The sequence below is a fragment of the Podarcis bocagei genome (genome assembly GCF_964188305.1).
Source record: "Podarcis bocagei genome assembly, chromosome: 12".
Lineage (NCBI taxonomy): Eukaryota > Metazoa > Chordata > Lepidosauria > Squamata > Lacertidae > Podarcis > Podarcis bocagei.
This window is the reverse complement of record NC_138137.1, coordinates 54,581,514-54,607,573: the sequence shown is the minus strand read 5'-3', so window position 1 is coordinate 54,607,573 and position 26,060 is coordinate 54,581,514. Positions and strand designations below refer to the sequence as shown.

The 26,060-nt window shown below is 46.1% G+C and overlaps 1 protein-coding gene across 9 annotated transcripts in view; it reads right to left on the bottom strand.

Annotated features, from left to right (window-relative positions):
• The window catches only part of ADCYAP1R1 (ADCYAP receptor type I), a 391,549-nt gene that overhangs the window by 269,902 nt on the left and 95,587 nt on the right, over positions 1-26,060 (bottom strand). For all 9 annotated transcript variants that reach the window (XR_014000755.1, XM_081163732.1, XM_081163737.1 and 6 more), the window contains exons 5-13: positions 18,796-18,831; positions 17,358-17,396; positions 15,146-15,270; positions 13,798-13,895; positions 12,510-12,642; positions 8,961-9,114; positions 8,788-8,848; positions 8,055-8,124; positions 7,475-7,566 (exon numbers count right to left, since the gene is read on the bottom strand). Coding sequence is in view for 8 of the 9 variants with exons in the window: in XM_081163732.1 (XP_081019858.1) it covers positions 7,475-7,566; positions 8,055-8,124; positions 8,788-8,848; positions 8,961-9,114; positions 12,510-12,642; positions 13,798-13,895; positions 15,146-15,270; positions 17,358-17,396; positions 18,796-18,831 (808 nt within the window). In the remaining variant the exon portion in view is untranslated. The remainder of the gene's footprint in view (positions 1-7,474; positions 7,567-8,054; positions 8,125-8,787; positions 8,849-8,960; positions 9,115-12,509; positions 12,643-13,797; positions 13,896-15,145; positions 15,271-17,357; positions 17,397-18,795; positions 18,832-26,060) is intronic.

Here is a 26,060-nt window from a genome sequence, read left to right as displayed (position 1 = left end):
AAATTTATTGTTATTCACATTCTGAATTTATTGTTATTCACGTTTTATACTGTATTTTATGCTGTTTTTTGTTAAGTGTTTTAAATTTGTTGTTAGCTACCCTGGGCCTGGTTTTCTGAACCAGGAAGAGTGGGGTATAAATAAAAGAAATATTTATTTATGTATTTTATTTATTAAGAAGGGCTGTAAGCCTGCTATTTGAAAGTGTCCTCTGTCTGAGTCCAAGTCTGGTTTAAAGAGAAGAAAGCAGGAAATGAAGTATTGAGGTTGCTCATACATGTCACTTGGGGTCTTCCCCACTATAAAAGTTTATAAGAATAATTTATTACTTATACCCCGCCCATCTGGCTGAGTTTCCCCAGCCTCTCACTAAGGTGAGATGTGCTGCAATTCCTATTTAAATGATAGTCATTATTTCCAAATTTGCACCTATGCATATGGATTAGCATATGCAAATTTTATGCAATCTGGTGACGTCATAAACTCTCTTCTTTCTTTCTGGTGATGTGTAAGTAGGTGCCCTACATGAAAGTGGTGAGGGGTTTTTGTTCAGCCGGAGTTGCAGCTTCTGCAGCTGATAAACAGTGTTGCTCTGATGCAGCAACTTTCCATTTGCAAATCCCTCTCTGGACTGAGAACTGCATGTGTAGTTTTTGTTGTTCTTATTATTTTTAATTATATTTATTAATCCCTTTTTTTTAAAAAAAGAAAAGACCTCAAAGCGACTTACGGAATCAGAAGTTGACATAAAAAGTGATACCCTGAATTTTTATACACCTGATCATATAGATGCACATCATCCCATTGGTGAGCAAGAAATATATTTAGGTAACAAAATGAATGTATCACTTGATAAAGCCCAATAGCAGTGCATTGTGCAACACTATTGCTACATACGATTGGAGCTGGTGTCTCAATAAATAGAGATGAAACGAAATTTTTCACTTCAAAAAACGCAAACATTTCACAATTATTTTTTTTTAAAAAAGTCGTATGAAGTCTTTGAAGCGTGCTTTTGGAAAATTAAGTCTTAAGATTGGCTGATGGCTTTGCAGGCAATTGTGATAAGGATCGATCATTTCCATTGTTTCCAATACCTCTAAATACAACAGCATTTATAATCGGGAAATATTGCCAAGATGAATTATGTACTCAACCATCTTCAGCAAGTCCCAGTTCATGCCAGGTCCAGTTTCAGTGCACCAAACTAACAAGCCTGGCTTAACCTTCAAGCTTTTGCCTTGTGCTAACTGAACCGTTGATTTACAGTAAGCGAAAGTCCCCTTTTTGCATTCATGGGTTGGCAAGCAAATAAACATCCACATGGGCAGTGCACAAGCGAAAAAAGGCTGGATGGAAAAACAATGGACTGCTGTTACTTTTATTTATAATGCTTTGACTTGCAAATAACATCCCCTGTTTTTTAACCTGATAGACAGATTGGTCATGTACACTAGACATTTGCAGCATGTGGCTTCCCCCAAAACAATCCTGGGAAATGTAGTTTTCTAAGAGTGCAGGGAAGTGCAGCTCTGTGAGTGGGTAAACTACAATTCCCAGAATTCACCAAGGGGGAATCGCATGCTTTAAATGTATGGTGGGTACGCAGCCATAGAACTGTCCAATTCCTGCTCACCTGCCACTAATACCGACAGTTGTGGATAGGCCAGGGTTCATATCTTAGCCCCAGGATATTTGCATTAGTACAGTGGTACCTCAGTTTATGAACTTAATCCGTTCTGGAAGTCCGTTCTTAAACCGAGGTGTGCTTTCCCTAATGAGGCCTCCCACCACCACTGCCTTTCCATCACTCAGATTCCGTTCTTAGACCTAGGTAAAGTTCACAAACTTGGACACTACTTCCGGTTTTGCAGAGTTAATAAACCAAATAGTTCGTAAACAGGACTGTTCTGAAACTGAGGTACCACTGTATCTCCATAATTGAAAATTCTGTGGACCTGAGTTGACTTAGCAGAATGTCACAGAAAATTTGCTTCCAGGAATTGTTTTCAGAAAGATTGTCTTGTTTTTGAGGGGTACCTGCAGGTGTAATGGGCTCCCTTCTACATATGGGAGCACTTTTAATCGCTCAGTTTTTGCTAATAATTCGCTATCGGTCAATATGTAGTCAATTGTACTAGTTTTTGACCCTGACAGGAATGTATATTCCCCAGGGATAATGGCCCATTTAGACTGTGTAAACTTAGCTGCCTCAAAAATTTGAAAAGGCAGGCGCCGGCATAGTTTGAATATTGGTCCTTAGATAGCCTTGGGGTCTAGTAGGCTTATGGGCTAAACGTTTTGGGAAGCCCAACTTTGCACCCGTATTTGGTTGCTAAACTGGAGTCATCTGGCCCTAGCCTTGCGTTGAGATCACCCACCAGCAGGACCTTTGCCCCCAGATAATCCGAAATCAGCAAGTTAACAAAGGTTTCTAATCTTTCCCACTTGCTATTGATGTCAATACTTAAGCTAGTTGGAGGAATATAAACATTTATAAATAACACTTTACATCTTCCCCATGATACAGTATAAGTAAGGCCATTGCTAGTTGGTTTAGGGAGGGCAGCTCTTTACAGGTGGCATTTAGACATTGAGAAATCAAGATGCAAAGCCCCCCTTTTAGCCTCACCGGACATCTGACCAGGACAGCTTTAACTGCATAAGAATAGAGACCTTCCAGAGCTGGAGTTTCCGCCGCCCATGTCGAAACCATCAGTTAATTTGATGAGTTGTGGCAAGCAGCCATGCTAACTGCGCTTAGCAGCTCTCTGTAATGAAGCCTTCTAAGAGAAGATGAGGTTCATGTCTGCTGCTAAGCAGAGAGGCAGAAAGAGATAGAAGTGTTGGTTGCACAATACAGCTGCGTTCAAGTGACCCTGCCCAGGACGCTCTCCAGGATCTCTGCTTTAAAAAAAGCATTTCCCAGCATCTGTTCCCCGAAGTCCTGTAACTGGTGATGCCAGAAGTTGATCCGCAAGGTCTTCTGTGTAGTAGAGTTCTGGTATCTTTCTTAGTGGCGAATCATTCCCACCCTCCTGTGGCAAATGTTGTCCCCATCTTCAAAAGGACAGGGAGAATATTACTGGCGATGGAATCCTGCTTCTGCAGTGCCAAATCAAGCAGCAAAATGTAAACCGAGATTCTGGTCCTTAGGATTGCAGCGGGGAAATGTGTTGCTAGAAAATGTGGAAACGCTCTGTAAAATATTTTAGATTGGAACGGATAGTGGGTTTCTTCTTCTTCTGATGTTGTGGCTTCTCTGACCCTTCAGGATTCTGTATTCCTTCTCATATATTTAATAATATATAATATTCTTTTCCCCATTCCTCATTCCCATCTGCTTTCCACATTCTTCAAAAGTCAACATTTATGGCTGAAATAAGTAACAGTATACGATCTATCAAATTTATGTTTTTGTGTTTGGATGTTCTCACAGTGCTGAAATAGCTTTGGTGTTTTCCCGCCTCGCCTCCTTACCTCCAATGCAGAGAAGCTTGTGGGATGTGATACATAAGTAGCAGTCAAGTACAACATTCCTTGTTTTCCTAGAGTGGACATGCGGGGGAATGTTTGGTCCAGCCAGTCGAAAACTTCCTGTTTCCTCCTGGCTGGGACATACTTCCTTTACATGTGACTAGAGGTGGGCGTGACCTTACCTGTCCAGGTAACAAAAGGACAAGGCACATAGCACACACTCTCTCTCTTTGACTTCCTCCATCATTGGAGCAGCTTTTTAGCTAGAAATACTCTTTCAGCCAACAGAGGACACTGGGATTATCCCCATATGGGATAGATCCACAGCTATATATCTGTAACTAAGTCTGCCTTCAGGGATCCAACTGTGAACTAATGATGTGAGTAAACTTCTTCTATTGACTTTAATAAGATTGTCTTGTGTTTATTCTTTTTAAGAGGGATATAAAGGAACTTACCAGGAATCTAATACTGAGAGGCTTACACAAGCCTGCAACCAGCTACCCGCTGTGTGTTTAAAAGGGGAATGTAAAACTCTGCTAAGTAAAGGAACTTGCTAATGCAAGTTAGGAAGGATATTAATAAACAATATATCCTCTCCTGCCTCCCTGAACATTCCCACAAAGCTCTGATCCCATACCCCTTTGTGAACACAACCTTTCTTTGCTATACAGAAGGAAGCCCTTGTTCGGAGATGAGCTCTGTGAATACCCTGGAACACCTTGATTGGAGCAGACAGCTGCAAACCAACACTTATACATGTCCCTGATTGTGTGCATGGAGCCTCCCTTCTGCCCTGATGTTAGAGGAATAGGGCAGTGTGTACTCCCCTGGAACTCTGCACATGCACTGGAGCTCTGGGTTCAAGACACGCACACATTATTATATTCTCAATACAATCCGTATGCGGGATCTCTGCATGACCACAGGTTACATATATTGACAACCATGCACATTTTGAAGGCACCGTGAATATTTTGCAAGAGTAGTCAGCTTAAGGTCACTAAGTAGCACCGGGATCGACAATTCTTTGCAACACAGACATCAACGTTGGACATTTCTGCGGGACTCCAGACAGGAAGCAGCAAACCAACATGAACAGAAATAAAAAAAATGGCAGCAAATGAAAACAGGAAAATGACATCGCCTGTCTCTGTTTTGCTGTTGCTAACCATACACATAGGAAAAAAATCGCCAGCAGATGTGTTCGCCATGTGGGCTCTAGGCTGTGCAACCTTGGAAGCTAATGGGAGCATTAGAACATTTGATATGTGGTGCTTGGGGACAGAGGAAGTTTCCTTATACAGTCGTACATTGGAAGTCAAGCAGCTTAGTTCCCAAACATTTTGGCTTCCAAACGCCACAAGCCTGGAAGTGACTGTTCCGGTTTGTGAACTATTTTTGGAAGCTGAACGTCCAACGGCGCTTCGGCAACTTCCTGCAGCCAATCAGAAGCCGTGCTTTGGTTTCTCGAACATTTTAGAAGTCAAACGAACTTCCGGAATGGATTCCATTTGACTTCCAAGGTACGACTGTACTGAGACAGGCCTTTCCTCGATCTAGTACAGTATTCTGAACAAAGACTGGCAGCAGGTCTCCATGGTTTCAGGTCAGGGGAATTCCCAGCTCTTTCTGGGCATATTGGGAATTGAACCTGAAACCTTATACATGCAAAGTAGACACACAAACCACTGAGCTATGGTCCCCCTCCCCCTGAATCATCCCTTGTGAGCTGTTTTAAAGACAAATCTCTTGACAGAAGATGCTCCCCTGTGAACTCTACGGTGAACATGCAGCAAATGGCCATTTTGGGAGGGGGTGAGTGACAGTTCTTTCACTTTCCATAGCAGCACAGCCTCAAGCAGAAATACGCCATGCCAAGTTGGAAAGAACACCACAAAACTCTCTTGTGTATGAATGCTGCGACCCCAGGCTGGATAAAATTCCCAACAGGGATTAGACAAGCATATTCCTTGCATGGCTTGCATAGACTGTCTCATTCTAGCAGGCTTTCTAAGGTAATAAAAAGCACTCAATGGTGTGAGTTATGGCTGGCGAGAGCTGTGACCTGGAAGTAGGCATGACCTACAGAGAGATAGTATAGCGTGGCCCCCATCCCGAATTAGGTAAAGGTAAAGGGACCCCTGACCATTACGTCCAGTCGTGACCGACTCTGGGGTTGCGGTGCACATCTCGCTTTATTGGCTGAGGGAGCCGGTGTACAGCTTCCGGGTCATGTGGCCAGCATGACTAAGCCACTTCTGGCAAACCAGAGCAGCGCACGGAAACGCCGTTTACCTTCCCGCCGGAGCGGTACCTATTTATCTACTTGCACTTTGATGTGCTTTCGAACTGCTAGGTTGGCAGGAGCAGGGACCAAGCAACGGGAGCTCACCCCGTCACGGGATTCGAACCGCCGACCTTCTGATCGGCAAGCCCTAGGCTCTCTGGTTTAACCCACAGTGCCACCCGCATCCCTTCATCCCGAATTACAGCACCAATAATTTCCCTACTGGAATGCTGACCTAATATTTGGGGTATCAGCCAGCAACACAGAAGCGGAGGTGTCAGATAAATTGATTCAATGCGCAGAACACTGGGAAAACTCTCTGCCCAGAAGTCTTTTTAAATATCCAGACTGGAAAATGTATTTCCTCCTTTACAAGCCCACCCAGGGGAGGTGAAACTGTCACCCAATGAGTTCAATGCCACAAAACAGGAGTAGCCAGTGGAATATTCTCCAAAAAAATGGGGGGGGCTCTGACTCCCTAGTCCCAGCTTATGTGGCCAATGGTCAGGGATGATAGGATCTATAAAGGTAAAGGGCCCCTGGACGGTTAAGTCCAGTCAAAGGCGACTATGGGGTTGCAGTGCTCATCTTGCTTTCAGGCCAAGGGAGCTGGCGTTTGTCCACAGACAGCTTTCCAGGTCATGTGGCCAGCAGGACTAAATTGCTTCTGGTGCAATGGGACACTGTGACAGAAACCAAAGCGCACGGAAACGCTGTTTACCTTCCTGCCGCAGCGATACCTATTTATCTACTTGCACTGGTGTGCTTTCGAACTGCTAGGTTGGCAGGAGCTGGGACAAAGCAACAGGAGCTCACCCCGTTGCGGGGATTTGAACCGCCGACCTTTCGATTGGCGAGCCCAAGAGGCTCAGTGGTTTAGACCACAGTGCTGCCTGCTATAGTCCAGTAACAACTGCAGAGTTGGCTGAAGTTAGAGATATCTGCATTCTCCTACAATCGGTGATGACAGCCATGAATGGCAAGAGGCGTCCCACATGCTTATTTCCCCCTTGTTCCTGTTCCTTGTGCCTCCTGTCAAAATGGGTTTTCCTCTGGGAAAAAAGGGCATTCTAGCTTTGAAATAAATTTAGAAACATCACCTATATGAGCAGAAGATTTCCGCCATGGCTGTTTGCAAGAGGTGGTGCTTTGGTTCAGCTTTTGTGTTCGTTAACAAAATAAAAACAGAAATTTAGGAACATCGGTAGCTATGTTGTCCTTAAATGGAATACACACACATTCCAAGACAACCCCAAGGTTTCAAATACATATGTGGAAACTTTGCTTTCCTCCTTTTGTCTCAATTCTTCCTTAGCCTGATATTCCATGCAAAGGAAAATGTACTGTTTAGACTGTTTAGAAAGCTGCCTTAAACTGAGTCATACCATTGACCTCTCTGGCTCAGTATTGTCTACACAAGTGTTCTTCAGCCTTCAATCCCTCAGATGAAGGTGGACTACAACAACCATAATCCATAACCATTGTGGATGATGGGTGCTGTAGTCCACCCACATCGTGGGACCCAAAGGTTGAAGAAGACTGGTGTAAGCTGACCGGGGGTGGCTATCCAAGTTAGAGAGAGGCATTTCTCTCGCTCTGACCTTCCCAAATTGAAACCTCCCCAAGCCACATGTTCACTTTTTCCTATGTGTATGTCAGAGCTCAAAACCAACTACGGCTCCTTCGACAGTTCTGCCCTGTACTTACAAGTAAATGCTGGATTCGTTGCCCCCGATATCAGGCGACTGGAGCTTCTGGACCAGGATGATGATGATGCCCACAAAAAGCAAAAAGTTGATCTGGGGAGAGGGGGAAAAGAAGAAAAGGGATCCATGAATCACCAAAGAACAGGAACATGAAACTTCAGTTAACCAGATCTGTGGCTGACTGTCCTCCAGTTAAACCACCTCCACCAAATATTTAATTTAGTTATTTATTCAATTTATATACCACCTTTTATCAAAAGATCCCAGGACAGTGTACAACATAAAGAACACATTTTACAGAGCATAATAATAATAATAAAAGCCTATGGAAATTTAGTCCTTTACAGATGACTTTCCAGACTTTAGCTTGCGGTATCTTTGCTTCAAGCTGTTTACAAAAGCGGAAGGCGGACTTCCTGTTTAGACCTTCCCGCTCCGGTGCCAAATTACGAAGTTTAGTAATCTAAATAATTCTGGGACTGTCCCTGGAAAATAGGGACACCTGGAGGTCTGTTATTGAAGACCTACTCGTTTACCAGTCTGGCTCATTCCTGAGCCGTCCTTTGTCCTCTCCAACTTACCATTATTGATGCAATCACAGGGCCTTTGATCACCCACCACAAGGCTGTGTTGTCGTTCATGTCCCAGCAGCTGCGACCCAGATGGAAGGTGAGCAGAAATCATAGAGACAAAAGAGGAAAGGTTAAGAGGCCAGATGAAACACTTCTCCTCCTGGTGTGACCTGGACCTAGGCCACAGACCTACTTGACATGAGTTCAGCCATGATGCTCCCCCACTTAACCTCTGCTCATTTAATCCTTAGTAGCAGGCAACACCAACCAACTACTCTGACTTCCTTAGCTAGAAGCTGTCAATTCGTAGAAAAGCCAATTCTGCAACCGAGCAGAATGCGGTTGTGACTTTCTTGTTGATGTCAAAAGTAAGGTAAAGGTAAACGACCCCTGGATGGTTAAGTCCAGTCAAAGGTGACTATGGGGTTGTAGCGCTCATCTCCCTTTCAGGTTGAGGGAGCTGGCGTTTGTCCACATACAGCTTTCTGGGTCATGTGGCCAGCAGGACTAAACTGCTTCTGGTGCAACAGGATACCGTGACGGAAACCAGAAATGCCGTTTACCTTCCCGCCACAGTGGTACCTATTCATCTACTTGCACTAGTGTGCTTTCGAACTGCTAGGTTGGCAGGAGCTGGGACAGAGCAACGGGAGCTCATTCCGTTGCGGGGATTCGAACCGCCGACCTTCAGACCGGCAAGGCCAAGAAGCTCAGTAGTTTAGACCACAACAGTGACACCTACCCAACGTCATCAAAGTGAAGTCTAAGGACAGCCCAGATGGTGACGCAAATGGTAGGAGTTCCTGCAGAGAAGAAGAAGAAGAAGGTGTTGGGTATGTGATCTTTGCCCTTTACAAGCAGGGTGTGTGTAAGATGGAAGCTGTTCTACAGGAAGTGATGGGAGGAGACACATACCCCAGCCGATGATGGTGTACCAGTAGAAGTATCTCCTCTCTGGAAAGAAGGTCTCCACCAGCAAGGTGAAAAGGTACAGCCCCTCGATGAAGAGCCAGAAATAGTTGGACATGACGCAGTAGTGGAAAAAGACCATCACGGCTTTGCATTCCACCTGCAGAAGAGAAAAGAGCTTCAGTCTGTTGCTCCACCTCCCAGCTGGGCTCTCAGAACTCTGCCCAGGCTGCAGTCTTCCCTGCTCCAGCTTCACACATCCAAGTCGGGTTGCTACCTGTCCTGTATAATACAGGATTGTCCTATATTTCAATGTCCTGTATTGATACAGTTTTGTCTTGTATTTCATGTCCTCTCTCTTCCCCCCCCTCCCTCCTCCAGTTAGGAAACCTCTTCAAACACAGGTGTTTGAAAAGGCGTGTGAAAGATCAGGTATTTAAGCTCCGGGTAGCAAAGCACAGACAGATGTACAAATTCATGCCTATGTTTGTGTACGAGTGTGGCAATTCCAGGGGGTCACCATGTTACGCTGCAAACGGCCTTGGCCCAGTGTACCTGAAGGAGCCTCTCCACCCCCATCGTTCACTGTGGGCCTTCTGGTGGTTCCCTCACTGCGAAAAGTGAGGCTACAGGGAACCAGGCAGAGGGCCTTCTCGGTAGTGGCGCCCGCCCTGTGGAATGCCCTCCTGTCAGATGTCAGATAAACAACTATCTGACTTTTAGAAGACATCTGAAGGCAACCACGTATCAGGAAATTTTTAATATCTAATAATGTTTTACAATTTTTTAATGTGCTGTAAGCCACCCAGAGTGGCTGGGGAAACCCATCCAGATGGGCAGTGTCAGGGAACTGACATCAGAGCGAGAGGCGAAGGGGAGGCTCCCAGATTCTGCAGACGAAGGACCTAGCACCAGGGGGAGAAGCAGCTTGGTAGAGGAGGAAGGAAATCAGCACAACACCAGGGATAAAGGGGGGCAAATGGGGGAAGCGGAGGGAGAGCTCCGGGATTCTTCTCTGGACATCAGTGAGGAGAGCACAGGTCCTCCACTACCCACGCCCTCCCTGCGCAGAAGACTCCCGCGCAGTGAGAGGAGGAGGCGACTAGGAGTCAGACAGCTTCTATGCTGGAAAAGGTTTAAGAAACGCCCACAGACAGATTCTGCTAGCGACTGAGGCAGCCACGCGGAGATGGGCTGTGCAGTCAGAACGGTTTAACCAAGGCAATTAAGCCTAGAAAGGCGGCAGTTTACGCACGAGTAACTCATACTCATTACAGGCAGAGTATAAATATTATTATTAGCAATGAATTGCTCTGAAGTCAATTCAGCACCAAAAAAATCACATCCACCTAAGTGTCCTGCCCCATCTTGCCCTGTCCTGTATGTTGCCAAAACAAAGGATGCAACTGTACTTCCAAATGTTTTCACCTGCCTGAAAAGCATCCTTAAACTCTGATCATCTGTCTTCCCTGCCTGAAGGATAGAAGGTGTGTGTGTGTAAAAACTAGCCCACCCTGCAGAAAATAAAATCTGTGTTTGTCTCTCTACCCAATTTTGCTTCTGGCTTCTCCCGCAGTGAGCTTGCGGCCCCCAGAAGGCTGCCCAGATGGGAAATCGGCCCTCTGGAAAAGCTTTTGCACTGCTGCTCTGGAAAGCTGGTCTTTAAAGTGTACTCAAAGTCAGCCATGGCATTTTTAAGTTCTTAGGAAAAACATGGATTATTATTATTATTATTATTTAACCCAACGACCTGTACTTTAAAATATGACTAAAAGCATTTGCGGGGAGTGACGGGGGAGGAATATAAACACTGCCACCTAGATGCTGCCACTCTAAAAGCAGAGAAAAAGCAATTCCAGGCGTCAGGAGGTTTTTGATGAAAGGTTGCAGGGAGCTTGCGGATTTCTAGCGCAGGCCGGGAGAGAGACAACAATGGCTGCTAATTGGCAGACTGAAGTCCTCCAAGCCATTCCTGAATGCAAGAAAAGAACCCAGCTGTGTGTATAATGCATGTGCGCGCGCGAAGTAATTCAAGGAAGACGTGGGGATAAGAATGGAGGAGAAAATGTGGATAAATTGCTAAGGAGCTTATAAAAGGATGCACCCCACTGGGCGACCCAGAGAAACGCCTGTCCTCACAGCCTGCAGAACCTGCCACTCACAACAAAAGTGAGAAATAGTGCCAGCTAGTTGGAGGATGGATGGCAGGTAACAGGTTGAATCCTGACAAGACAGAAGTACTGTTTTGGGGGGACAGGGGGCGGGCTGGTTTGGAGGACTCTCTGGTCCTGAATGGGGCAACTGTGCCCCTGAAGGACAAGGTGCGCAGCCTGGGAGTCATTTTGGGCTCACTGCTGTCCATGGAGGCGCAGGTCAATTCTGTATCCAGGGCAGCTGTTTATCAGCTCCATCTGGTACGCAAGGTGAGACCCTACTTGCCCGTGGACTGTCTCGCCAGAGTGGTGCATGCTCTGGTTATCTCCTGCTTGGACTACTGCCATACGCTCTACGCGGGGCTACCTTTGAAGGTAACCCGGAAACTACAACTGATCCAGAATGAGGCAGTCATGAGAGTGGCTGCCGAGACCACATAACACCGGTTCTGAAAGACCTACATTGGCCCCCAGTATGTTTCTGAGCACAATTCAAAGTCTTGGTGTTGACCTTTAAAGCCCTAAACGGCCTCGGCTCAGTATACCTGAAGGAGCGCCTCTACCCCCATCATCCATACCGATGGTACCGATACCCAGCTCCGAGGGCCTTCTGGCGGTTCCCTCACTTTGAGAAGTGAGGTTACAGGGAACCAGGCAGAGGGCCTTCACAGTAATGGCGCCCACCCTGTGGAATGCCCTTCCATCAGATGTCAAGGAAATAAACAACTATCTGACTTTTACAAGACATCTGAAGGCAGCCCTGTATAGGGAAGTTTTTAATGTTTGATGTTTTATTGAAGAAGAGTTTGGATTTGATATCCCGCTTTATCCCTACCCTAAGGAGTCTCAAAGCGGCTAACATTCTCCTTTCCCTTCCTCCCCCACAACACTCTGTGAGGTGAGTGGGGCTGAGAGACTTCAGAGAAGTGTGACTGGCCCAAGGTCACCCAGTAGCTGCATGTGGAGGAGCGGAGACGCGAATCCGGTTCCTCAGATTACGAATCTACCACTCTTAAGCACTACACCACACTGGCTCTTATTGTCTTTTAGATATTTTGTTGGGAGTTGTCCAAAATGGCTGGGGAAACCCAGCCAGATGGGCAGGGTATGTATGTATGAATGTATGTATGAATGAAAATAATAATAATAATAATAATAATAATAATAATAATAATAATAATAATAATAATAATAATAATATAGCTAGTGATACAGAGGTAGACATTCACTCAAAGACAAATACGGATCTGAATCTCTGGCTGCATTTGGCTTCCAAGCCTGATGTTCTCTGCCCCTGGTGTAAACATACGTACTACATCAATGATTTATATTTCTGTATCTATTCTTATTCCTCTTTTCTCTTCCTGGAAAGTGCTAGACTTTGATTTCTAGGCCACTTTACCGTTGAGATAAAGCAATGGTTGCTGTCCTGTTCGGCGTACAGAACTCCATCCTTGATGAAGACCGAAATGGCTCGCAGGATGAAGGAGACAAAGAGATTCATGTGGATGAAGTTCCGTGTGCAGTGCAGTTTCCTGGGGGCGAGAGGGAAGGAAAGGTCACCAAGGAGGAAACGCCATGTCTAATCTGCAACCTCTTTATTCTATATACAATGGAACCTTGGTTCTCGAACGTCATCCATTCCTGAAGGCCGCTCGACTCCCAAAACATTCCAAAACCAAGGTGTGGCTTCCGATTGGTGCAGGTGCCCCGGAAACAATAGCCAACAACCACATTGGATGTTCGGCTTCCGAAAAACGTTCGAAAACCGGAACACTTACTTCTGGGTTTTTGGTTTTTCGGGAGCTGAATTGTTCATCAACTAAGCCGGTCAAGAACCAGGGTTCCACTGTATATTGCAGTGGAATTCAATGTTGTACTTGCTAGGTAGAACAAATCCCCTCAATATTCTGGGTCTTCTCCAAATCCTTTCACCCCGCAGGAGCCATTTTCTGGGGTACAGAGGGAGGAGGCGTCAGGGAAAGCCCCACTCCACAAGTGGAAGTCCTTGCACAGGGCTTCCACTGACAGCGTAAGCAAGGTGAATCACTCTCAGAAATTCTTGGTTTGGAGGGGTTTCCTGTCTACAGTGTTAACTCTGGTTGCGAAAGGGATCTGTTCAGGAGGCCCGTTCGCAACATGAAAATAGTGCAACTTGCAGCGGCGCGTCTGCGCACACGTGGGTTGCAATTCGCCGCTTCTGCGCATGCGCGTGACGTCATTTCGCGCTTCTGTGCATGCACGAGAGGCGAAACCCGGAAGTAAGCCTTTCTGGTACTTCCGTGTCGCCGCGGGACATAACCTGAAAGAACGTAACATGAAGCGGACATAACATGAGGTATGACTGTATTAAATATGTTCTGTTCTCTATTCCTTTGGACCCCTCTTCAGACATTGTAACCAAATCTCGCCTGATGGTCCCTGGAACAAAGGAGCAGGCTTCTGTCGATGTTTTGATACAAAGCCTCGAATCTTTTTGACTGAACCTTTCAAATCTGCATCTGTTTGTTTTGTTTCTTAGCATTCCCAAGCACCGCTGCGTATGAGGCTCCTGGTATCTCAAGACTGCAGTGGCTGGGGGGGTTTACTTGGAGGGGTTTACTTGCTCTGCTTCCCAACAACACGAGCCCCATTCCCCCCCCCCCCGGTCGGCACAGATGCAAAACCTCTCTCGCTCTCGCCAAACTCACCTGAAACGGCATAGGATCACCATTGCAGTGGTGAGCGACACAAGGGAAGTGCTGTAGCCCACTGTGTACAGAGCCTTTACCGAGAGGTAGTAGTAATCCTGAGAAAGCAAACCACAATGTGCTCATTACTACGAATCATGAAATCCAGATCTGGGATGCCAAAACGATTGTCAGATTTTTTGCTTTGGGAAGAGTACCGTACTTTTCCATCTATAAGACGCCCCCATGTATAAGATGCCCCCTATTTTCGGGATGCGGGTGGTGTTGTGGGTTAAACCACAGAGTCTAGGACTTGCCAATCAGAAGGTCGGCGGTTCGAATTCCCCCTACGGGGTGAGCTCCCATTGCTCACTCCCTGCTCCTGCCAACCTAGCAGTTCGAAAGCACGTCAAAGTGCAAGTAGATAAATAGGTACCGCTCCGGCGGGAAGGTAAACGGCGTTTCCGTGCGCTGCTCTGGTTCGCCAGAAGCGGCTTAGTCATGCTGGCCACATGACCCAGAAGCTGTACGCTGGCTCCCTCGGCCAATAAAACAAGATGAGCACCGCAACCCCAGAGTTGGTCACGACTGGACCTAATGGTCAGGGGTCCCTTTACCTTTTTTGGGGGGACACAAATTTAAGAAAATGGGGGGAGATGGCACAGGGTTCTTGAGCTTTTTGTAGGGGGGATTGCCAAAAATCGCTCACCCAAACACATCACAAAATCTACTTTCTGTCTGCCCCATCTCTGGCAGAAGCTGCCAATTGCCCGCCCAACTGCCGGAGCGTCACCCAATCAACACCACCCATTGACGCAGCAACCAATAACACGCACAATAGCTGCTGACAGCCACGGCAGCAACCAATCAAATGTCCACACTATGCACTACCCATGTTATCAGATGACCCCCACTTTTTAAGCATGATTTTTAAAGAAAAGAACATAGTCTTATTCACGGAAAAGTACGGTATTCATCTTCAACTGCTTCCAGTGAGGGATGGATGGATCAGCCTATATCTGGTTCATATCAATTTTGCATGTTGTTTATTCATAACTCTGCTCTATCCTGTTTACTCATTTTTTAAAACAAACCCACACCCATCAGATTCATATTTAAATATGCCTATTATCAAAAGCAGTATTTAATTTGACGTTTTATCAAGGTATGTGTTTCTAAATGCACGTTATCAATAAATACACATTTCCTTTTAGCGGGGTGAATTCTGAGATAATAACTTAATCATAAAATTTGGAGAACTACAAAACCAGAAGGATTCCAATCTACAGGTTTTTCCAGAGGAGCCGGATCAGGGTAGCTCAGGTCAGAATTCCCAGAAATCCTTAAGCATCTCTAAATTCCAGCCTACCTGGTTATAATCTCCCATGGTGTCATTCTCATCGAACCCGCAGGCATCGTAGTAATGGGGGAAAGATTCTGACCAGCCGTCCTCAGTGCAGTTCCTACCGACAACCTTTAAATCTGCAGATCCACCTAATAATTAAAATTAACATGGAACATCTTTGGTAAATGTTCTGCCAGTGGAACACATGCTCTAATGCAAAGGGATCACTACTGCCTTCTCTTTTATTGTGAGGTGGCGCTGTGGCTAGGACTTGCCGATCAGAAGGTCGGCGGTTCGAATCCCTGCGACGGGGTGAGCTCCTGTGGCTCGGACCCTGCTCCTGCCAACCTAGCAGTTTGAAAAGCTTGTCAAGTGCAAGTAGATAAATAGGTACCGCTCCGGCGGAAAGGTATATGGTGTTTCCGTGCGCTGCTCTGGTTTGCCAGAAGCGGCTTAGTCATGCTGGCCACATGACCTGGAAGCTGTACGCCGGCTCCCTCGGCCAATAAAGCGAGATGAGTGCCGCAACCCCAGAGTCGGTCATGACTGGACCTAATGGTCAGGGGTAACTTTACCTTTACCTAAAACTTTTACACTTCACCATATGGCCAGCTTGCTCCTTTTTATTTTAATGTCCTTAGGAAAATTTGCCAGCATTTTAATGCGAATTTCTCCTTTGCATCCGATTTCACCAAATGCATATATTTTTGCAAACACAATATTCCCTAATACGATGTATTTGCCTGCTATTTTTTACTAACACATGTTGTTTTATGCAAACTTTACAGGCTGCTAGGCTGGAGAACGGCGCTGCAAAATTCGGAGAAGTGCAAATTGCGAGGGATGGTTGGGGTTCGGTTCATAAATTATTTTCGAAATTACAAATTAGGTGGATTTACCTTTAAATGCAAATTGCATTGAGCTTGGACCGTATTCCTACATTTATAATGGCAAGAGAGACACTATTGGTACTGTTGATACTATTGCTGTGGTGAAACCTGTCCTCTAAGTTCTCTAAAGATTTCTCTTCCTGTGAAAGAGGATTTATTTATTCTCAGAGTGATTTAGAATTTATTTTGGATTTCTTCAGGACTTTGGTGAGTGTGGAATTGAACATGCTTTATTGTAGCTGAGGGGGGTATTTATGTATGCAACAATCGCGGCGAAAATGTTGATAGCTAGAAGGTGGAAGGGAGAGACTTTGCCAACAAAAGAAGAATGACAGGTGAAAATGTTTGAATATGTAGAATTGGCAAAGATGACAGGGAAAATTAGGAATCAGACAATCCAAAAGTTCAATAAAGACTGGGATAACTATAGATTATATTTAAAAGAACATTGTTCCCATATGAAACCTTTAACATGTTTTGACTAATCCCCGCAATATAATATGTTACATAGAGCATAGAGTTAATTGGTATAATATAATGAAGAACAGTTTCAGGTTAAGAACGGACCTCCAGAACGAATTAAGTTCTTAACCCGAGGTACCACTGTATAGCAAAAAACTTCGGTTGAGTAAGTGCTTTCAAGAACTGGTGTTGGATGGGAGATGGTGGGGGAATGAGGTACCCCTTAAGGAGGGACCCCTTAAAATTCTGCATTGGCCATGCTTATGTCATGTGGGCTGGCCCCCTCAATCGTGGGGACAAGGTGGCTCATTTGGGTGGAGGAGAAAAGGGGCGGAAGGGATTCTCTGACATCACTTCCATGTCCTATTGCAACATGGCCTCGTGTGGAGCACATTGTGGTCTGAATGATGCAAGACGCAGAGTATTCAGACTGACACCGCTCTTGCCTTTCCACAGTGATCTGGGTTTCACTGTTTCCTGAGCTCTCTGAGCACCAGAAGAGTGTACAGTGCTCAGGGTCCTTCCAGGAGCTTCGTTGGCGCAATGCGCAACTCCCTGCCACGCACTGGCTTCCCACTCGAGACGTCGCTGCGAATGGCAGCGTTGCGGGCTGGAAGGGGGGAGTGTGCGTCTGTTCTTTGACGTCGCTCAGTAATTGTTGTTACGGCAATAAGTATAATGTATAATTATGTCCCTGCTAGATGGTAGCACTTGAGAATACATTTTCATAACACCATGCACAGTAATAGGCTGCCACGCGTACCACTATAATTAGAATTGATTAGGAAATTAATATCCATTTAGCTTCAGCTTCAAATCCCTTTCTCTCCGTCTCCCAGTTCAGAGGGTGCCAAAGCACTGTCACCCAGTCTCTTTTCCCTTACCTAGAATTTCGTCTGCATTGTCCAGGAGTTCGAGTTCACCTGCAAAAGAAGGGCGACTACCATGAGAATGTCATCTTGAGAGAGAGAGAGAGCAACTTTGTTTGGGGAGAACCTTTAAGGAACATTGAGAGGGTCTGCCGCGTTCCAACGTTGCAGCCAAAATGACAGTCTCGTGGCATCTTCACAGACCGGCAAATTTATTACGGCATAAGCTCTTGGAAATATATTCTGCACATATTTAAGCTTTAATGCCATTGTCTCCGGGCTGTTTTGCATTTCTTTGTCATGTGAACTCCCTACCAACACCCACATGTAGACCCAGTTGCCACGGTGAGGCTCGTGTATCTGATGAAGTGGGCTCCAGTTCAAGGGTGGGGGGCCTTTTTAAGCCTGGGGGCTGCATTACTCCATGGGCAACTATCCAAGAGCCACATGCCAATGCTGGACAGGGCCAGAGGGAAGAAGTGAGCAATTCAACCTGTGGAACTTTTCTTATCGACGATAGACTACTGTGTTTTTTGCTCTATAAGTAAGGGAAAATGTATATGCATCTTATGGAGCGAATGCAGGCTGCACAACTTTCCCTCTTGCTCTCCTGGCTTCAGGGATAGCTGCCCGAAGCCTCCTGAGCGCAGCGGGAGCGCTCCTGCTGTGCTCTGGAGGCTTCGCGTTGCTTTCGCTGAAGCCAGGAGAGCAAGAGGGATCGATCCCTCTTGCTCTCCTGGCTTCGCTTCGCTGGAGAGCTGCTGCACAGCTTTTCCTCTCTGCGCAGCGCCCCTTCAGCGAAGCGGCAGGAGAAACAGAGCCCCTTCCATTTCTCCTCCCGCTTTGCTGGAGAGGCGCTGAGCAGAAATGGAGAGAACGTTTTTTTTTTCTTGTTCTCCTCTAAATCTTTGTGCGTCTTAGGATCGGGTGTGTGTTATAGAGTGGAAAAAACGGTATATTTCAGCCACAGAAAGGTCAGAGGTCCCACTTAGGGAATGCCAATTTAGGGGGTGAAACTTTATGTTTGCAAATTTCTTCAACGAAAGGTCTTTAAAATGTGGCTTTTCTGAGGTGTGAGGAATTCAAATCTGCCATTATTTTTGTACCAGGTTTGGAAGATCCTCCCTCCTCATTGATGTCCCCATTTATTTGCCCTCTCCCTCCGGGCCCCATTGCAGAGGGGCTGCCCAGGAGGTGAGCCCAAGGCACGGGGGGGGGGGATATCTAGTCCCTCTCTCTTAGCATGCTCAGGGAGGGCATGCAAACATGGTATGGCACATAAGAGGCCCTGGAGGGGTCAAGAGTGCTCTCCTTGCAGGGTTATAGATCCCAGAAGGTGCCTGAAGAGTCCAGCTACCAGCACCGGACCCCAAAGAGCAGATCCGTGGAATTTGAAAAATCTGAGTAGGCCAATGCCTCTTTCAGCTCCTGCAATACCAGAATTTGCCCTTACCTGGTTGCGCGTAGGCCAAGCTATTCACATCCCAGCCTGTACGGGGAGGGGGGAGAGAGAGAGAGAGAGAGAGAGAGAGAGAGAGAGAGAGAGAGAGAAGAAATCCCATATGGTTAAATCGTAATGGCCAAGAATCCCCATGCTTTACTTTAAGAAATACTTCATTACTTCAATAAATAATAATACTGTGTGTGTATGGCAGGCTCCCGGTAAACAGTTTGTGACTTTCCAATATTAGAATCAGAGAATTGCAGGAAGGGACCCTGAGGGTCATCTAGTCCAACCCCCTGCAATGAAGGAATCTCAGCTAAAGCATCCATGACAGATGGCCATCCAACCTCTGCTTCAACCTCTCCAAGGAAGGAGAGTCCACCACCTCTCGTGGGAGTCCATTCCACTGCCGAACAGCTCTTACTGTAAGAAAGTTCTTCCTGGTATTTAATTGGAATCTCCTTTCTTGAAGCCGTGGGTTTGAGTCTTGCCCTCCAGAGCAGCAGAAAACAAGCTTGCTCTATTCTCAGATATTTGAAGACTCCAACTGTGAGTGTCTGGAGGCGGTTGGTGGATGGATGGCAGCTAGTGAATTGAGGTTGAATCCTGACAAGACAGAAGTGCTGTTCTTGGGGGACAGGGGGTGGGCTGGTGTGGGGGGCTCCCTGGTCCTGAATGGGGCAACTGTGCCCCTGAAGGACCAGGTGTGTAGCCTGGGAGTCATTTTGGACTCACAGCTGTCCATGGAGGCACAGGTCAAATCTGTGTCCAGGGCAGCTGTTTACCAGCTCCATCTGGTACGTAGGCTGAGACCCTACCTGCCCGCAGACTGTCTCACCAGAGTGGTGCATGCTCTGGTTATCTCCCGCTTGGACTACTGCAATGCGCTCTATGTGGGGCTACCTTTGAAGGTGACTCAGAAACTGCAATTCATCCAGAATGCGGCAGCTAGACTGGTGACTGGGAGCGGCCACCGACACCATATAACACCGGTCCTGAAAGACCTACATTGGCTCCCAGTACGTTTCTGAGCACAATTCAAAGTGTTGGTGCTGACCTTTAAAGCCCTAAACAGCCTCAGTCCTGTATACCTGAAGGAGCATCTCCACCCCCATCGTTCTGCCCAGACACTGAGGTCCAGCGCCGAGGGCCTTCTGGCAGTTCCCTCATTGCGAGAAGCAAAGTTACAGGGAACCAGGCAGAGGGCCTTCTTGGTAGTGGCACCCACCCTGTGGAATGCCCTCCTAGGAAATAAACAACTATTTTACTTTTAAAAGATAACTGAAGGTGGCCCTGTTTAGGGAAGTTTTTAATGTCGATGCTGGATTGTTTTTAATATTCGGTTGGAAGCTGCCCAGAGTGGCTGGGGAAACCCAGCCAGATGGGCGGGGTATAAATAATATATTATTATATATTATTATAGCTCCCACCAGCCCCAATGGTCAAGGATGAAGGAGGGCATAGTCTAATGATGTGTGCAGGGCTACAGATGATGGATGCAGCCATTCCCTACCCCACAAATTCACATCTCTATTGTGTTCTCTGGATGTGAGCATGTAACGGGAGTCAGATGAGGTGGCGGTGGCATATGGAATAGGCCCAGCTTTCATAATGAGAGACTTTAAAGGAATGCCCAGCGCAATCCCATTGAAACTGCATTGCACCGCACAAGATGCTAATGATGAACATATTTCTTTGTTGTGCTTAATTCAGCCGCTAGATGGCCCTGTGGACTTTTCGGATTTTCTGATGATACGTTTTGTGTTGCAGGGAGCTCCTAAATAGCCAGTGTTTGGTCTGGACTTCAAGGTGCCCTGAATTCCCAACCCCACACAGTATTCTTCCACTCAAAGTAGATTCAGATCCTCATTCATTTTCAAATCATGATTAATTTTTTTAAAAAACTTTGTTGGCTCAGCCATAAGGCGGCAGTTCTTACATGCTGCTCCAAAAGCACTCGGTTTTATTTGCTTCTCCTTAGTGAAAAGCAGAGACATCACCTTGCCAACAAAGGTCCATATAGTTAAAGCTATGGTTTTCCCAGTAGTGATGTATGGAAGTGAGAGCTGGACCATAAAGAAGGCTGATCGCCGAAGAATTTATGCTTTTGAATTCTGGTGCTGGAGGAGACTCTTGAGAGTCCCATGGACTGCAAGAAGATCAAATGTATCCATTCTGAAGGAAATCAGCCCTGAATGCTCACTGGAAGGACAGATCCTGAAGCTGAGGCTCCAATACTTTGGCCACCTCATGAGAAGAAAAGACTCCCTGGAAAAGACCCTGATGTTGGGAAAGATGGAGGGCACAAGAAGAAGGTGACAACAGAGGATGAGATGGTGGGACAGTGTTCTCGAAGCTACCAGCATGAGTTTGACCAAACTGCGGGAGGCAGTGGAAGACAGGAGTGCCTGGCGTGCTCTGGTCCATGGGGTCACGAAGAGTCGGACACGACTAAACAACAACAACAACAGTGAAAATATTAGCAACGGTGGGTCACCTTTCCTGCAGACAGCTTGCCCTCCATACTGCAACTTCTCCAGCAACATGCTTCTAAAGCAGAGGATGTTTTTGGCCTTGTTTGCAAGTTTGCATAAGATACCAAGCAATGGAGACCACCAGGCAATGAACAGCATCCCATTTTATTTCTCCACATTTTTCAGAACAGAGATAGGGAAACTTCAAGCACAGAGGCCAAATGTATCCCCTTCAAGTGTCCCAATTTTCCAGAGACAGTCCTGGAATTACAGAAGCCATCGTGGTTTCTGATTTGATCCCAGAACGTCCGACTTTTCCTCTCCATGTTTCGCTGAACAATTGAAAATGTGTGTGTGTGTGTAGGTGCAAAAATGGAGCCCTGTTTCTCCTTAAAAATAAATATCTCCCCCAAATGGAGGAAACAGTGAAGCTGCAACATGAAGCCCTTCCTATAATTTTGAAGGAAAATATTTATTCCTTTACAGTCGTACCTTGGTTGTCGAACGCCTTGGTACTCGCACGTTTTGGCTCCCAAATGCCGCAAACCCGGAAGTGAGTGTTCTGGTTTGCAAACGTTCTTTGGAACCTGAACATCTGACATGGCTTCCAGTTGAGTGCAAGAAGCTCCTGCAGCCAATCGGAAGCCATGCCTTGGTTTCCGAATGTTTTCGGAAGCTGAACAGACTTCTGGAACGGATTCCATTTGAGAACCAAGGTACGACTGTATTGTAAGTGGAGCCTTGCACTGAAAGCCTTTACATATCTACTCAGAAGTAAGTCCCACTGTATTCAATGGAGCTTACTCCCAGGTAACTGGGTAAAGACTGTACAGCTTTAAACTGCAATCCTAATTAATTTTTCCTCAGAACTAAATCCCATTGAGTTCAATAGAATTTACTCTCTGGTATGTTCCTGATCATTGTCACAGTTTCCATTATTATTATTACTGGTCTTTTCCCCTGATGGAGACTCAAAGGGAGCTTACAGCTAAAATTCCATTTCATTCCATTTACCTGCTGAAGGTGTGATACACGATCCTTTCCCTCGTACATTTTTATTTATTTATAACAGTTCTGTGAGGTAGGTTCAGCAGAGAGGTCCCAGCTGATGGGAGCTGTAGTTCAAAAACATTTGGGGGGCACTAGGTTGGTGAAGGCTTGCCTAGAACATCACCCCAGCAAGACTATAGCTCGACGGCAGAGCTTCAGTCCCCGGCACCCCCACATAGGAGAAGGAATATGGCTTCCTTCCTAAAACCCTGGTGAGTGGAGAGCTAGGTGGACCAAATCTCTCAGTTTAAGGCTGCTGCCTATGTTCTCTTCAGTGTGTGGTAGGCAGGAGCAGAGCAAGGTGGGTGCGGACCACCCCGGTGTCATCTCTGAGGGGGGTGGCATTCGGCACACCGCACGCCCACGACTCCCACCCACTGTGAGCCGTTGGGGGAAGGGGGGGTTAGTTTCGCCGCTTTTTGCCACTTCATTTTGACAGCCGCGCGATCCTGGGCTGCTGGAGGAGTCATGCAAAACAACGACAACAAACCTATGGTTACGTGAAACATACTCAATGAACACACAAGACATAACCGGCTGTACTTTTGAATAAATAAGGTATGCTATTCATTGTATCAAATTGTGGATTACAAAGGAAGTCTCATAAAGTTCAACGAAAAAAGCAGAAGACCCAGTGGATGAGTTCATTCTCTAGTCAATTCATGCATAAGGTCCGTACATGTAAAAGTATCTATTCCACCTATCTGTTCGAAGAGTCCAATAATCCACAAGAAGTCTTCATCTGTAGAACAGGCTCTACTATGCTATAAGATCCACTATCCTGTAATAGGAGCCTGTTCTACAGGTGAAGCCTAGGATGGTGAAGCAAGGCTAATATCCTGGAAATCCTTGTCTTAGACTCTATGTAAGGATTCTGTGGAACTGTAACAACCCTTCATGTGGAATGAACTGATCCACTGGGTCTTCTGCTTTTTCGTTGAACTTTATGAGACAATTTGATACATTGAATTGTTGTTGCTTAGTCGTTTAGTCGTGTCCGACTCTTCGTGACCCCATGGACCAGAGCACGCCAGGCACTCCTGTCTTCCACTGCCTCCCGCAGTTTGGTCATACTCATGTTAGTAGCTTCGAGAAGACTGTCCAACCATCTCGTCCTCTGTCGCCCTTCTCCTTGTGCCCTCCATCTTTCCCAACAGGGAGTCTTCCTTTTCCAGGGAGTCTTCTCTTCTCATGAGGTGGCCAAAGTATAGGAGCCTCAGCTTCGGGATCGGTCCTTCCAGTGAGCACTCAGGGCTGATTTCCTTAAGAATGGCAAGGTTTGATCTTCTTGCAGTCCATGGGACTCTCAAGAGTCTCCTCCAGCACCAGAATTCAAAAGCATCAATTCTTCGGCGATCAGTCTTCTTTATGGTCCAGCTCTCACTTCCATACATCACTACTGGGAAAGCCATAGCTTTAACTATATGGACCTTTGTCAGCAAGGTGATGTCTCTGCTTTGACAATGAATAGTATACCTTATTTATTCAAAAGTACAGCTGGTTACGTCTTGTGTGTTCATGGAGGAGTCATGCAGGCAGGGAAGGGATGGGAAGGAGGCAGGAGAGCAAACAAGTAGAGGATGGAGGAAAGGAGAGAAACAGAAGCTCTCTCCACTCAGGACACAAACCCTACAACCCTAAAAAAAAATCCTTTCTCCTTGCAATGACAATGGGTAGATCACGGCCAATCTTTTTATACTGTGAGTAGATCACAGTCTCTTGAGAGTCCAACTAGATTTCAGTGGGGGGCGGGAGGTGACAAGAAATTTTCCACACCGGGTACCACCTGACCTTGGTATGCCACTGGTGGTAGGACTCCCTGGGAGACAGGTGACTGTGGAAAAAATACCCTGAGAGAAGGAAGTTTGAAAACCCCCAAGTGAATGAATCTCTATGTCTCAATCATGTTCATTCCCCTTCTACCATATTGGCCAAAATATAAGACGCACCCGCAAATAAGCTGCACCTTTAAAATTCAGGGGGCGGGGGGAGAGAGAGAGAAAGACAATACCCGAATATAAGCTGCTCCCTTAAAATTATGCAGGCACTCACACCCGTAAATGGCAAATGTAGAAGAAAATCTTATGGCTACTAGAGAGGACCCGCAAATGGGTTAAACACCTGTTCGTAGCACCGTAAATGCAAATAAAAAATCAACACTGCACTGTAAAATACAGGGAAAGTGATGAATGACATTAGAATTGACTGCACAACGGTCTCAAGCTCACAAATCAGCAATAAAACATTTTTTTGGTCCTTATGTCTGTTTCAGCAGTGTTATCGTAAAAGCCAATTTTTGTAAGGTCGCAAATTTAAGCCTCACTTTAACTTTTCACGGTTGGATTTTTTTTTGGGGGGGGGGAGTGCAGTTTATATTCGGGCCAATACGCTACTCAGGTAACAATGCATTGGTCTGTTCCTCCGTGTCACTCAGATTTCGGTTCCCGGAGAAGGGAAGTGCTCCGAAAGATGCTGCTTATGCATCTGGAGCTTTTAGTATTTCTCCATCAGCCTGATTTGGGTTGATACATTTAGCCTCTGGAAGTTTAATTGGATTCACCCTACTCTTCATTGACCATCAACGTCAATACCAATTGCCTGAAGTCTCTTGGTAGACGTAATTGTCGGGCAGTTGCTCACCGCATGCTGACTTTGCAGCTTCGAACAACAAACTCACGTCTCCCATGCGGCTTACAGAAGATCACACCCAGAGGCCACGTTATTCATCCGCAATACCCCACGCCATGCAAAGCAGTTACAGTCAAGGATCAGAACCTCCACTTTACCCAAGAAACCAGTGAATAAGAGAGAAAATCCTCAGTTGGGGGTCAAGCACCATCAAGTGACAACTATCAGATACAAATGGGCGATGGAAGTGTAGTGGTTAAAAGTTTTGGGTCGGGTCCTGTGAGACAGGGTTCAAATCTCCCCATTTGGCCATGGAGCTCATTGAGTGGCCTTGGGCCACTCACTGTCTCTTAGCTGAACCAACCTTGCAAGGTTGTTGAGAGGGTAAAAAGGGAAGAAGGAGAACCATTGACAACAATGTAATAATTTATATTATATCTGGAGCAGATCATTAAGCAAACAGTCTGTGAGCACCTAGAAAGCAATGCTGTGATCACCAATAGTCAGCATGGATTTCTGAAAAATAAGTCATGTCAGACTAACCTGATCTCGTTTTTTGACAGAATTACAAGCCTGGTAGATGAAGGGAACGCAGTGGATGTAGCCTACCTAGATTTCAGCAAGGCATTTGACAAGGTGCCCCATGATATTCTTGTAAAGAAGCTGGTAAAATGCGGTCTTGACTATGCTACCACTCAGTGGATTTGTAACTGGCTGACTGACCGAACCCAAAGGGTGCTCATCAATGGTTCCTCTTCATCCTGGAGAAGAGTGACTAGTGGGGTGCCACAGGGTTCTGTCTTGGGCCCGGTCTTATTCAACATCTTTATCAACGACTTGGATGATGGACTCAAGGGCATCCTGATCAAATTTGCAGATGACACCAAACTGGGAGGGGTGGCTAACACCCCAGAGGACAGGATCACACTTCAAAACGACCTTGACAGATTAGAGAACTGGGCCAAAACAAACAAGATGAATTTTAACAGGGAGAAATGTAAAGTATTGCACTTGGGCCAAAAAAATGAGAGGCACAAATACAAGATGGGTGACACCTGGCTTGAGAGCAGTACATGTGAAAAGGATCTAGGAGTCTTGGTTGACCACAAACTTGACATGAGC